General features: G+C 37.2%; 1 protein-coding gene across 4 annotated transcripts in view; it reads left to right on the top strand.

Moving 5' to 3' along the window:
- Nucleotides 1-8736, top strand: part of RAB30 (RAB30, member RAS oncogene family) — a 104223-nt gene extending 95487 nt beyond the window's left edge. For all 4 annotated transcript variants that reach the window (XM_066369623.1, XM_066369643.1, XM_066369649.1 and 1 more), the window contains one exon: nt 3748-8736. In XM_066369623.1, the coding sequence (XP_066225720.1) occupies nt 3748-3998 (251 nt within the window). In that variant the 3' untranslated portion in view covers nt 3999-8736. The remainder of the gene's footprint in view (nt 1-3747) is intronic.
- The last annotated feature ends 5816 nt before the right edge of the window (nt 8737-14552 follow it).

Raw genomic sequence — 14552 nt, 5'->3', positions numbered from 1 at the left:
CAACTTGGGCTTTCTTTCTATTCCACAGAAAGCCTTTGAGAACTTCAGTCAAAGCATTACTACTTGGGAATCTAACAAAGTTAAATAAAAATTTGAGGGGAAGCCTGACCTGTGGTGGTGCAGTGGATAAAGCGTCGACCTGGAAATGCTGAGGTCGCCGGTTCGAAACCCTGGGCTTGCCTGGTCAAGGCACATATGGGAGTTGATGCTTCCAGCTCCTCCCCCCCTTCTCTCTCTGTCTCTCCTCTCTCTCTCTCTGTTTCTCCCTCTCCTCTCTAAAATGAATAAATAAAAAATAAATAAAAATTAAAAAAAAAATTGAGGGGAGATAGTTCAGTAGGAAAAAGGCACTGGCTTTCTCTCTTTTATTGTAACCCTTTATTATGGAAAGTTTCAAACCTAAGCAGAAGTAGAGGAAACAGTGTAATGAACCCCATGTACACATCTCTCAGCTCTGACAATTATCAGCTCATGGCCAATCTTATTGATCTGTTCTCCACCTATTCTGTTTGTCCTTCCCTTCAGGTTGTTTGTAAGCAGCTGTTGTATTAATTCATCTTTTAATTCTCACTGTGTATCTCTAAAGGATAAGATTATTTTTTTAAATAACCTAACCACAATGACATTTCACTTATAAAAAAGTTAACAATTCTTTAATAAGATCGGAAATTTAGACAATGTTCAAATTTTCTTGACTAAAATTTTTTTTAGTTTATTCAAATCAAGGTCCAAATAAAGTCCATGTTGTAATTGATTCTTTGTTTTTTTTATTTTCCTTTTATCTGTAGCTTATCTTCCATTTTTTTCCCCTTAGACCCTACTTGTTAAGCATTTGTCTAAAATTCAGAGTATTAAGTCTGAATTTTGTTATTTCATGCTGGGGTGCATTTGACAGACTCTTCCACCACCGGTATTTCTTGCAGATTTGTAGGTAAATCTAGAGGCCAGGTCAGATTCAGGGTTTTTTGTGTTTGTTTATTTTCTTTTTAGTAAAAACTCTTTATATTTGGTATTCTGAGGACAGTCAAGAAAAATGCTGTTTTCTCATTTTTAAAGATTTTATAGAAAGAAGAGAGAGGAGAAAAGCAAAGTATCAACTCATAGTTGCTTCACTTTAGTTGTTCATGATTGCTTGTTTGTTGCTTGTCGTATGTGCTTTGACCAGGAAAGCCCAGGGTTTCGATCTAGTGACCTTGGTGTCCCAGGTTGACGCTTTACCCACTGCGCTACCACAGGCCAGGGTGACTCTTTTTTATTTACTATTTTTCAAGATAATGAGTTGGGCCTGACCTGTGGTGGTGCAGTGGATAAGCGTCGACCTGCAATGCTGAGGTCACAGGTTCAAGACCCTGGGCTTGCCCGGTCAAGGCACATATGGGAAGCAAAGGATGCTTCCCATCCTTTCTCTTCCTTCCTCTCCTCTCTGTAAAATCAATAAATGAAATCTTAAAAAAAAAAAAAAAAAGATACTGAGTTGGTGCCCCAGTATCTTCCAAAAGTAACTATTGAGGTTTTTTATATTTGAATATAGTTATATATTTAAATATATTTGATGTATTTTAGTCCTTTGCAATTATTATCAATTGTCCAACTCTCCCAACTTTGTTAGTGGGAGCTTCTTCAAATGGGTTTCTGAGTCCTTTTGACATGACCCCAGGAACCTGGTAATTTTCTTGTTTTCTGATATAACAGTATTCTAGGCACATCTTGTGCATTTCCTGCCCCAGACCTGGAATTACCCATTTCTTCAGGATGTACTGTTTCTTTTCAATGGGAAGTTGTATTGAGAGGCCACAACCAAGATGATAGGCATTCTCTTTACCAGTTTGTTGGTTGTTGCTTTTAGGCTTTTCATTAGGCAGAGTTAGTGTGTGTATATGCAGTGAATTCTATAGCCAGAATTCACAGGGGTTATCGAATTAGGCTCTACTAAATATTTTGACTCACACTGGCATCATATTCAGTTAGAAGAGTATAGGACAGGAGACACAGCTTAATAGGAGGTCAGCCTCAGGCATGCTTCTTCAGTGGACGTAGTCCTCATAGCAGTCTATGTAGTTATCCAGAACTTCCCAGGACCCTTCAGGTATGAGGAAAAAGGCTCACTTCAAGGTTCACGATCTGCCCTGGTCTAAAAGCCTCAATGCCCACAGGAGCCAATCTCACATAAGCTCCACAAGCCTACCTTTCAGGGTCTTTTCAAGTGAAGAATCACCACACTCAGGGAAGCCCAAAGTTATGGCTTTACATTAGGTATTTATAATTCATACACAGAATTTCCAGGTCAGATGGAATTTACCAATCAGGGTCACTTTTACCATAGAAAATGTTGTCAAGTAACAGAGTTGACATATCACCTTTGTCCGGTTTCTTGGAGAAGAGAGGTAGAATTTTTTTTTTTAGTTGAGAGGAGGGAAGATAGTGAGGTAGACTCCTGCATGTGCCTTGCAACCCCATCTTGGGCCCATGCTTGAGTACGGAGCTATTTTCAGCACCTGAGTCTGATGCACTCCAACAGAGCTATCCTCAGCACCTGAGCCTGACACTCGAACCATCGAGCTTCTGGCTGCGGGAGGGGAAGAGGGAGAGAAGGGGGAGAGGGAGGAGGGGAGAAGCAGATGGTCACTTCTCCTGTGCGCCCTGACTGGGAATTGAACCTGGGATGTCCATATACCAAGCCAACACTCTATCCACTGAACCACTAGCCAGGGCCAGAAATTTTTGTAAAGACAAAATACACCATGTATTATTCATACTGATACTTTCATTTATTATTTAGAACTTCAGAAATTTTACTTAACCTCATTAATCTTATATCTGTTATTTTCTTTTTCTCATGCCAAAAATCCCTGTCCCAGTGACACCTGCATAATTACTCATTTGCTTTATCCCCAAAAGCATTCATGGCAGCCTCAGAATAACATGCCAGCACTACCCCTGACAAGATGATTACTGCAATAATTCAAGATATTTTCCTTCAACTCTTTCTGTTCTTGGGGTGTATGACTGGTGATGCATAGTTAAATTACTGTCTCTTAAATTTATATGAATAGTTTCTCTTTGCGGTTATGCCATTTCATGATAAACAGATTCATTTGTTTAATTTTGCTTTCAATTTTAGGAATTGTTTTTAAATTTAATTTTATATTAATTATATAATTATAAGTATATAATTACATAAAACATTTATAAGATTCTAAATTCAAATCTATAAATAAGGTATATTTAGAGAGGCCTAGTTTCTATCCTTCCTTAATCCTTAACCTATTCCTTTCATGGGTAACCATTATATTTAAAATTAAGATTTTGGTTTATTCTGTCATTAAAAAATAAACAGTGCATATATATTTTTTTCCTCCTTGTTCTGAGACAGACAGTGGTATGTTATATATACTTTCTTCTACTTTGCTTTATTCACTTAACAATATATCCTAGTGTCTCATTGCCTGGCAGCATATAGAGATGTTCCTTATTACTTTTTACAGTGGCAAATAACTCCAAATAACTATTGGGTATATGATAATATATTTAGAGCCCAATTGCTGGATTTTGGGCTGTTTCCAGTTCTCTGCCATTACAAGTGGCATTGGTATTTTCAAATAAACATTCCAGTAATTATATTCCCAGTGGCTTGGCTTTTCTTGCCCATCTCTCTGGTGTGAATGCAGATATGGAATTGAATTTTAATGTTTCTGAGTCTGCAAAAGTCAAATGATGATTTCTTCTCTGATTTTATCATTGTTTTAGGCAACAAGATTGACCTGGCTGAAAGGAGAGAGGTCTCCCAGCAGAGAGCTGAAGAATTCTCAGAAGCCCAGGACATGTATTATCTGGAGACCTCAGCCAAGGAATCTGATAACGTGGAGAAACTCTTCCTTGACCTAGCATGCCGCCTCATCAGTGAAGCCAGGCAGAACACACTTGTGAACAATGTATCATCACCCTTACCTGGAGAAGGGAAAAGCATCAGCTATTTGACTTGTTGTAACTTCAACTGAAGGCTGAGGCAAGAAGTGAGAGGAATCAGCAGCGGCCCGATGGGCCACAGATTGCTGGGGAGCTCTGACGATGATGTGCCTCCTGCTCTCGGACCTTCTGACTCCTGTGACTCCTGAGACTCCTGAGTTTACGCAGCATGGCAGGCCAAGGGCCTGGTCCACAGGCTGGCATTAGCAGAACATATAATGGTTTCATCCTTTCGCAGTCTGGAGTCAGAGCAAGGAGAAAATTGCACTAGGCGCGCCATGACCTGCAGAGCATGTTGCTTTTGTTTTTTTTAAAAAGCAAGCAAAAGTGGATTCCTGAACATAGTCTGGAGGAATCCCTCCCGCACATCAGCGGGTGCACGTGGGGGCAGTTCTTTAGGGCTTCTGAGGGCCTTGGCTTTGTTGTCCACCAGATAAACCCAAACTGGGAAGGCCAAGTGCTGTCTCTGTGGTGCGTGTTGATGACCCCGTGGAGAGTTTGAAAAGTGTTATTTCTCTTGTCCACAGGCACTTTCAAGAACTTTGGGATGTAAAAATGAAATGAAACCTTTACCCATGACAAACAGTTACCAATTATTGTTTTAATAATATATACAAGCTCCATGACTCCTTTCGGTGCTAATGATTCCGCTATTTCACAGACCAAACGTTTAGTACATTGATGTCTTTAAATGTATTTCATAGAAATAAAAAAAAACAAACCAATAAGGGAAGTCCATGAATCAGCACTCTTTCTCAAAGTCTCATTACTATCTTTTCTAGGGTGGATTTGTTAGAAAAGAGAATACTTCCTTTCATGTTCCTCTCTAAATCTTGCCATTTTCTTCTATTTTCTCATCTTTCCTGCACTTGAAGTAAATGAAAATGATTGAAAAATGAAAAAAAAAAAAAAAAAAAGGAATGGCTGATAACATTCTAAATAAAAGATTAGCTCCATGACATTATGAGTGTGAGAAAACAGACCAGATCTGACCAAATACTGTGGATTAATGGACTGCCATGCAGAGGCCCAAGCAGAGCACAGTCCTTGATAGCAGGTCACATCTTTTACTTTCTGGTACTATGTATCTTGGACAGACCAAGACTTAGGATTTTGTAGATTTTTTAGTATGATAAGTGAAAACAGCGACAGATGAAAATTCTCATGAACCATTTTTGTATCTTCAGTGATAACCTTAGAAACTGTCTGCTTGTGGAAGCAGCTTTAGTTGTCATTTTTTACCTCCTTTGTGTAGTAATGTTACCCTCAGACCATACATCCTTTCCTGTTTTCCTTTTCCTTTCTTTCTTTTCTGGTCTTTCCCTTCTTTCCTTATATGCATGTTACTGCAAATCTCCAATTCAAATGGAGGTGTATATGCCTTTACTTAAGCCAATTTTAAACCAGGATTCAAAAATGGAAGATATGCTGCTGAATATGTTATTTCTTCAGTGCCATATTTTGATACCTTCCAATTTGTTCACTGATATAAATGCAAATTGGGAAAATAATTAAACCTGTGTACTGTTCATGCTGTCAGATGTTTATGTAGCTTGCTGCTTAGCAAACTGAGGAATGAGTAATGGAATAGGATATAATATATAATTCCACTGTTTCTGTTGGTGGTGGCAATCTCAGTCCAATTGATGTTTGAAAGCTTATTTAAAAGAAATGAGTCATGTCAAGATGCAATATTGATAAAGCATATCTAGAATTCTCTTGCAGGTTTCAGAGTGACCCATACCTTGCACTTGGTGGCTATAAATATTGTTTAAGGGACTGATATTTTTGGTTGGCCCTACTATGTTTGTCCTGATTATATGGGTAAGAGAGACCCCAAAAGTTTGAATTGCTTTTATTTTAGAATCTATCTCTATAGGAAAGAAAAATCATTTTAATAAACACCAACCAAAATAATTTATAACTGTGGCCTTTCCCTCCTTGTCTTCCCCACTAAGCCAGCAACTATAGGTATTCAGAAAACAAGTTGATCAAGGTGGGCAGAAGAACTGTTTGTCTTTTAATTGGGCAAAAATCCAGTAACTTTACTACATCATGACCCAACTTTGTCTTACAGCAGCAAGTGTATTGAAAATAAAGTTGCTCTGTGAACTCAGAAGAAAGGACTTTGTTAGATTGGATAAATTTATATAAAATAACAGCTTCTAGAGTTACTCCTGCATTCTGAAATTCTATTCTTAGGCTCACCACCCTTTCTCTACTGTTGGCTGCACTTGGAAGACTTTAGAAAGCTCTTCTCTTGGGCCCTTTCTTCGCTGTTACTCCTTCCAGCCTTTCTGTAATTTAGTCACTCGTCCATGGCCCATCAGCAGGACACTTGAGAATGTAGAACTGTTTCTTCTTTTTACCCCTTAGTATGTGAAGTCTAGATTAGGCCTTTAGGTCTTATGGACACTTGTTCATTGATGTAGCTCAAGTTTGAGAATAATCCCTGATGATATTGTAGGTGCTTAATAAGTATAGCTGAATAAATAACTTAGTGTCAAGAGGGACATTTTTTGTTGTTGTTGTTAAATAGAAATTTCTCAAAAAGAACTCGAGAAAGGACACTAATTAAATATGGTCATCTTGACCCAGGCCAGGACTTAAACTTACTGGTTTGCCTACCAGTTCTTACTTTCATGGCAATATTTGCTCAGATGAGTCTTCTAAAATAAAAATGACTTCTCATTTAATGGTGGGTGAAAAAGAGTTACTTTATCATAATTTAGTTTGGCTTAACCTCAAGACTATCAGACTCCATGTCTACTTCCATTTTTGGTGTGATCTTTGTCTTCTTTTAATAAAGTTACTAAATATATGGCAAAGAAAATGTATCATATTCATGTCATGTAGTCAGATTTGGGAAAATGTGTGAAATCATATATAGCTTGCTGATATTAATCATTTATTAAGGGTTTGTGTAGACTGCATTGTCAAAGGATTTTGTGCTTTCTCCTTTACCTATGCAAGGCTTTTTATTCCTTGATATGCTTTTAGTCATTTTACATTTGCATCTCTTCCTAAGTGGCAAGAAAACAAAACAAAACAAAAAAAGTCAACTGGATTGATTTGACAGTGTGTCAATTTCTGATTTAGGGTTTGGTAAAAGCCACTGGTCAAAATAAGATACTGGGTTCGGATTATTTATTTTAAACAATTTAGAGTTCTTGGAATATCAAGGGACAATCTAATAAAAAACTGGATTCTTCTTCTGTTCATGAATGTATGCCCTTGTAGGACACTGGTGAATCCCAGTGTTAGAGCAGTGATTTGCCTCATTTACCCTTTTAGCGATCCCATAATTCTTCCAGATTCAGCATCAACTTTCAAAATATGAATCATTTTGAATAACCAGTTGTAAGTGATTATGAATTGGTCTTCTGACTAAAGTTAAAACATCTTTTATAAACCAAGCCACAGCAGCCTCAGGAAGAGCTCCCCTATGGTTTGCCCTTTCATCTAGGGGCTTTTTGTTGTTGTGGTCTTTAACTGCACTGTTATTTACTTTCCTCAACCATAGTCCAGACAGATGTGCTTTAATACAAGTATAATAATACTTTTAAGACTTTTAACTAGAAAATCAAAAGCAGTGAAAAAAAAGTGTATCTACACTTCAGACATAAGCAGTATAGCTGAATACTAATTCTGGAATAAGAGAGGGATGTGTTTTCTTCTCAGATTTCATTTCTGTCACATAACCTATTTGTGTTGGGAAGGAAAACTGCTTTCCCTTACATTCTTCACATTGGGTAGAGAGCACACTGACTTCTTATCTCTTTAGACAACTAATTAATATAGTAGTGTTAGACCAAGGGAGATGGCACTTCATCGCCTTTCCTAAGCCCATGACGTTAGAATGTTACAATCATTCTTGGAAGCCATTCTTTGAAATTAAAAACAAACTGAGGCATTATAAAGATGGTGAAGGAATTAAGTTTTTAAGACATTTGAATACTTGAAGGATTTTAGGAGATTTAGCTTGGGAAAGAGGAATATAATTAGTGCATTAGAACAAGACTCTGTGGTCCAGAGGGATATAACGAGGCCCATCAAATAGAGGCCATAAGGCCACAGATTTGGGCTCCATGTCAGGGAGAACATGCTCAAAAAGGAGGTTTACCTTGAAAGGGGCTGCTTTAGCAATGGTCTGTCAAGCAGAGTTTAGATAAGAACTCAGCAAAGATGATGTAGACAGGCTCTCAGAACTGATTAGGCATTGGACCAGATGAGCTATTAACTTAAAATTCTAATGTTGCAGTGCTTTGTCCCTCATAAGATGTTCAATTAAATATTTGTGGACATGCAGATAATGCTTTAAAAAAGAAAAAGCCTTTCCTCTTCTACCAAAAGTGCATTCTCCCTTCCAGGAAGGAGGCTGGTTACATGTTGTTAGGCCAAAACACTACATGCCATTATGCCCCAGGCTGGGATTTCTTTGTCAAGTCCATTCATTTATGTCCTGTTGAAGTCATATACTAGGTCTTAAAATTTTTTAAAAAGATATTGTTTTAGTGCAAGTTACATGAAAATTGTGTATTTGTCACTTGCCAAAAATAGACCAGGCTAGGTTTAGTGAATATTGGTGTATCTTCAGGATTTCAGGACAGGCCATTTTAGTAGAGCAGAATCTTTAGTTAAAGGACTCATACATACACCAACATGAAGTTTTGCAGTTGCCATCCAAGATAGGCTGGTGGATCACTGGCATAAAGCAGTCCCCAGGATCTAGTTTGAAAATAGATCAAATGACATTTGGTTACTTGGTTTGATTCTCTTGAAAAAACATGACCTGAAAAATATGATTTTAACAGAAAGGATGCCAAATTGCTTTATGTAAAAAGTAACAAAACACAGGTCTTTGAAAATCAGAGATAACTATAAGCAACAGTTGCTAATAAATCCCATGACCCAAATGACTCCACCTGTAAAACAACATGCATCTTTGCTAGGCTGATAGATTCATTGGTCTTTATAAAGGTCGATAGATTCATTGGTCTTGATAAAGGTCATTGGTCTTGCATCAGTAGAAACACTTGAGTTTGGGTGAGCAGGACAGATTTCTTTGGCTAAGAGGACAGAGCATAAAAGCTAGTCATCTCTTCTTTAATTGACTTCCTGAGGTGCATGAGTCAAAATATTCCTTTCCCACTGAGATAAAGTAGAATATTTGGAGATGTTGTATTCAACTTCCTGATGGAATCCTCAGTGGATAGTGATTCTGACACGTAAGTAATGCAGGGAGGTGTACAGAAGGGGGAATTACTGGGCTAGTGTTTTAGGAGTACTAGTACTGCCATGAATTAGCTTTATGCAAAGCACAATCTTGAGTATCAGTTTTCTCATCTATGATAGACATACCTGTCAGTATTATTGTGAAAATTAAATAAGAAAAATTGAAAGTACAGCACTTAGTAACAGTAAGAACTCAAATCTTAGTTCTTTTTTCTTTAAGAGCAGACTTTGGATGTATGGTCTGATGCAAGTACAGATCCTTAGGACAAAACAAAAAACGCTTATTTGATAGCAAAGAAAAGAGCTCCAATTCTGAAAGAGCCGTAAAAGAAAGTCACTTCTTGACCCATCAGTCTGCCTTTGGGCATTACTGTTACCCAAGAGAGTCTTCATTTCTTTAACATATTTAAGGAAAGGCATTCTCTTTCCATCCCTCTCTCCCAACAGGCAATTCCAGGGTTGTAAACTCCTCATTATCAGGAAACCTAACCTCCTTACTGAAATACCTCACAGTGCAATTTGAACCTCTTTCTTCTTGATCCTATTCTTCATGGGAAGAAAAGTGGGTTGATCCTATCCTTTTAAGGGGCCATGTTTGCCATTTTTTATTGCCCTTTTGCCTCATTTTTTAAAATGTCAGTCAGAAATGCTCACTAAGGGGGTAATTATTCCTTGAGGAAATGTCAGGATAGGTATTTATAAACTCTTAGCTTCTTCTTGGTATGAGATTTAGATCATAATCTTACTGTTAGTTAACTCTTGAATTATCCACATATTTTTTTCTTTATATAACATAATTGATGACAAAGTGTTTCTGAAGATTATTCTGGTTGTGTGGCTCTTGTTTCTTCCTTTTGGTAAAAATGGAGTCATAATTCTAATTTTGTCACCTGTTTTTAGAAATTAATTTCACAGATGACATTATTTGATAGACATAATTACCAACATCGAAATTTATGTGTGCACTAAGTTCTGAAATAAAAATTGGAATACCAAATGACCAATTAAGCAAAAACTCATGTACAGAATAACAAAAGATAAGAACCTGGCCTATTAGGATAATTTGTCACTAGTTGGTTGAATGGTGCATAGCTTTTGTCTAGGGTTAGTTAGGCCTAGATTAAATAACAGTAGCAAGACCTGATGCCCTCTAAAATATAGCTGCTAAACATATTGCTTTCTGAAATGTAATCATTAAGAATAAATGTTCATTTGTCCTATACAGTTGCAGAATGCTAGTGGAACTTTCTTGTAGGCTATTTGACAATGAATGTTAATTCATTTATATAATTTTTAAAATCCTTTCATCCCTTTAAGGCATGTTGGGGCTTCCATGTTCCTATTGTAGAAAATTTCAAATGCTGGCTTCTAATTTCTGCTCACTGATACACCTACATAAATGTGTGTCAGTAAAATTGCTGTTTTCAGGGAAAAACACTGTTCAAAATTTCAGACAATAAAGAGTTAAGAGATTTTTGATAATCCAAAGGGAAAGGTGTGCCCCCTATATATTGTTGCATATACTTTAATGCATGACTTTTAGTATAGGGATGAAATAAATGCAAATTATATCATTCTGGAGGTCTTTTCTGCAGCTAGTAAAAATATTTAGAGCTGTTTTATAAAGACTTAACAATCCTTTACCTCCACCCCCATTTTCTTATCCTTTTTCTTTGAAACATGGATCTTGAACATACACATAGTTTTAATAACCATATGAGTCATCAAATCTTATAAACTCAATTCTTAATATTTGGCTATTGGTTTTAAGCACAGGCTTTCAGTAATACCTGAACATACCAGTATATAAAATTTAACCATCAGCTTCAAAGCAAACATACTTGATTTTAAATGTTAATATGCAGATATTGACAGTATATTGTACCATGTCTTATGCGATTATTTTTTCCCTAATAATAAGCCTTTTAGATTTATAAGCCCATAATGACCTGAGTGCAGTTAGCTGAAAACATTCTGTAGAAATGTGATTGTGTGAAAACTTAATATTAAAAAGGAGGGCTAGAAAACAGAAATCTGAACAAAATGTTTTAAAAGAAATTGTATATCTTTTAAAAAATAAGGTATAATTCACACACCATATAATTCTGTGTACGGAATTTTTGCAGTAGACATTTTTGCTGGAAACATTTTGGCCACAATATATTTTTGCTGTATAATTAATTGTTCATGAAACCATTTTGCTGTAAAAAAAAAAGATAAAATAATTTTAGTTTTTTGTTTGGTTTCATTTTTCCATTGACGAATCAACCAACCACTATAAAAAGATAAAATAATTGGTTGACAGTGTGTTCTCATTTCTTCATTGACACATCAATTGCCTTAATGTGTTGAAGACAACATATTTAAACTAGTCAGTTTGGTTTCATATTCCCATTGACAAAGTTCTTTCAGTTACTCCCATTTTTGTGTTATATATAAACCTTAGCTAGCCCTTACAATGGTCTCTACAGTGACAAGTAAAGATGCTTACAACGGAAGTACTTAGAACCATACAGTTTACCCCTTTTAAGCATACAAATCAGTATTTAGTATTTTCACAAAGTTGTACAACCTTTACCACTATCTCTAGAGCCATCATCCCAAAAAGAAACTCTGTACTCATCAGCTGTACCTCTCACTCTCTCTTCCCCCTGTATCTGGCAAACACTAATTTACTTTCTGTCTCTACAGATTTGCCTATTCTGGACATTTCATATAAATAGAATTATACATTATGTGATTTTTTATGTCTGAATTATTTCTAACTTTTTTTTTAACAGGGACAGAGAGAGAGTCAGAGAGGGATAGATAGGGACAGACAGACAGAAACGCAGAGAGATGAGAAGCATCAATCATCAGTTTTTTATTGCGACACCTTAGTTGTTCTTTGATTGCTTTCTCATATGTGCCTTGACTGCAGGCCTTCAGCTGACTGAGTGACCCCTTGCTCGAGCCAGCGACCTTGGGTCCAAGCTGGTGAACTTTTTGCTCAAGCCAGATGAGCCAGCGCTCAAGCCGGGGACCTCAGGGTCTTGAACCCGGGTCCTTCCGCATCCCAGTCCGATGCTCTATCCACTGCGCCACCGCCTGGTCAGGCTGAATTATTTCTAAATTTAGCATAATGTTTTCAAGTTTCATGTACCATGAATCATTATATATCTATATATCTATCTATATCTATATCTATCTATCTATCTATCTATCTATCTATCTATCTATATTTTATGGCTAAGTCATATTCCATTGTAGGTATATACCACATTTTATTTGCCCATTCATCAGTTGATAGATATTTGGGTTGTTTTCACTTTTTACTATGATAAAGAATGCTGCTATGAACATTTCCTACAAGTTTTATGTGGACATGTTTTCACATCTTTCTTAAAAGCAACTGGTCTAGCAAGTCAAGTCATGGGTGTTGTTAAGCAGAACTTCTTAAAATTCCTTCTTAGGGAATACAATTTATAATCTTAAATCAACTGTTCAATAAAAAGACCCATAAATAATTGCTAACTCCCCAATATGTCCATAAGAATTTTTCTATGAGCCTATCGTTTAGATATGATGATCAATTTCATGCTTCAGTCTTGTAGAAATTGAGTTGTCATCATAGATTGTCTGAAGTCCTCTGCATTGTTTCAAGGACAACTACAAATCATGCTGGAGAGGAATACTCACCAATCTTCTAGGTTTCAACAAAGGAGCACTTTTAATATACAATTTCCTTTATATTATATATTGATTGTCTTTTCAAATTTGGATTTCCCTTCTCGCAAAAAGACTGTCAAATACCCAAACCACTCAACTGTCCATTATAGCTTAATTTTTATTATTAAAAATAATTCCTACTGAGAGTCAAAGTAAAAAGAATGTATTTTGTGTGCATAGGATAAATATATCAATAATTTTCTTTGTATGGAATTTTTTAAAAAGATGAAGGGAAATCGCTTTCCCATGTACTTGTATATAAATAAACATTTCCTTTTGCCCACATTTGGGGGATCATATGCTATCAGAGTATGTAAATAGCAAATAAGCTTTAATTACACTAATGTCTTTCAGGATGACATGTAAGGTGCTCTGGATTTGGCCATCTGGAGACCTCAGTTTGTTGATTCCCTAATTGGTTAAACCAGACAAGTCATTTTGACATTTTGCACCATGGATTTTGCACCTCCTCTGTAAAGGGGCTAGATTGAATAATCTTTAAGGCCTCTTCAAACATTAAATAAGATTACTCTGCTATATTCAGGATGTGAAAACTATATGTTATTTCTAATGGTGTGAAAGATGCGTTTTTCAATATGTTGGAAATATTATTGCACTGAGAACAAGGAGTCATAAATTCTAGTTTCAGTTCTGACACCCAGGAGGTGTATGACATTAGAGCAGATATCTTTAGCTAGCAGTGCTTTCTAGCTAAAACATATTTTACAGTTCTACATTCCTATTTTATTTCTTTTTAGTGAGAGAGCGAGAGAGAGGAAGGGAGAGAGATGAGAAGTATCAACTCATAGTTGCATCACTTTAGTTGTTCACTGATTGCTTCTCATATGTGCCTTAATGGGGGAGGGAAGGCTCCGGCTGAGCCAGGTTGATGATCCCACGCTCAAGCTGCTGAGCCTGCGCTTAAGTGGAATGAGCCTGTGTTCAAGCTGGCAACTTCTGGGTTTGGAACCTGGGAACTCAGCATTCCAGTTTGATAATCTATCCACTGTGACATCACTGGTCTACAGTTCTATATTCTTTAGAGATATCACAAGATATTATCCTTCATAATTAAGAACGAGATGACTGCCCCTGGCCGGTTGGCTCAGTGGTAAAGCGTCAGCCTGGCGTGCAGGAGTCCCGGGTTCGATTCCCGGCCAGGGCACACAGGAGAAGTGCCCATCTGCTTCTCCACCCCTCCCCCTCTCCTTCCTCTCTGTCTCTCTCTTCCTCTCCTGCAGCCAGGGCTCCATTGGAGCAAAGTTGGCCTGGGCTCTGAGGATGGCTCTGTGGCCTCTGCCTCAGGCGTTAAAATGGCTCTGGTTGCAGCAGAGCGATGCCCCAGATGGGCAGAGCATCGCCCCCTGGTGGGCATGCCGGGTGGATCCCGGTCGGGCACATGCGGGAATCTGTCTGACTGCCTCCCCGTTTCCAACTTCAGAAAAATACCAAAAAAAAAAAAAAAAAAAAAAGCCTTACTAGTAAGGCATTCATTCATTTACTCATTCATTTATTCACCATTTATTAAGCATACACTATACGGCAGGTGCAGGAACCTGCTTTTATACTTCCCTTTTCACCACTGCAGAAGTCATGGATTTTCACCTTTTTTTGAAATTCAACCCCGTCTCATCCTCTGCCTT

Source organism: Saccopteryx leptura, chromosome 1, assembly GCF_036850995.1.
Source record: "Saccopteryx leptura isolate mSacLep1 chromosome 1, mSacLep1_pri_phased_curated, whole genome shotgun sequence".
In the NCBI taxonomy this organism is placed as follows: domain Eukaryota; kingdom Metazoa; phylum Chordata; class Mammalia; order Chiroptera; family Emballonuridae; genus Saccopteryx; species Saccopteryx leptura.
The sequence above is the reverse complement of the archived record's forward strand: the minus strand, read 5'-3'. Positions and strand labels throughout refer to the sequence as shown.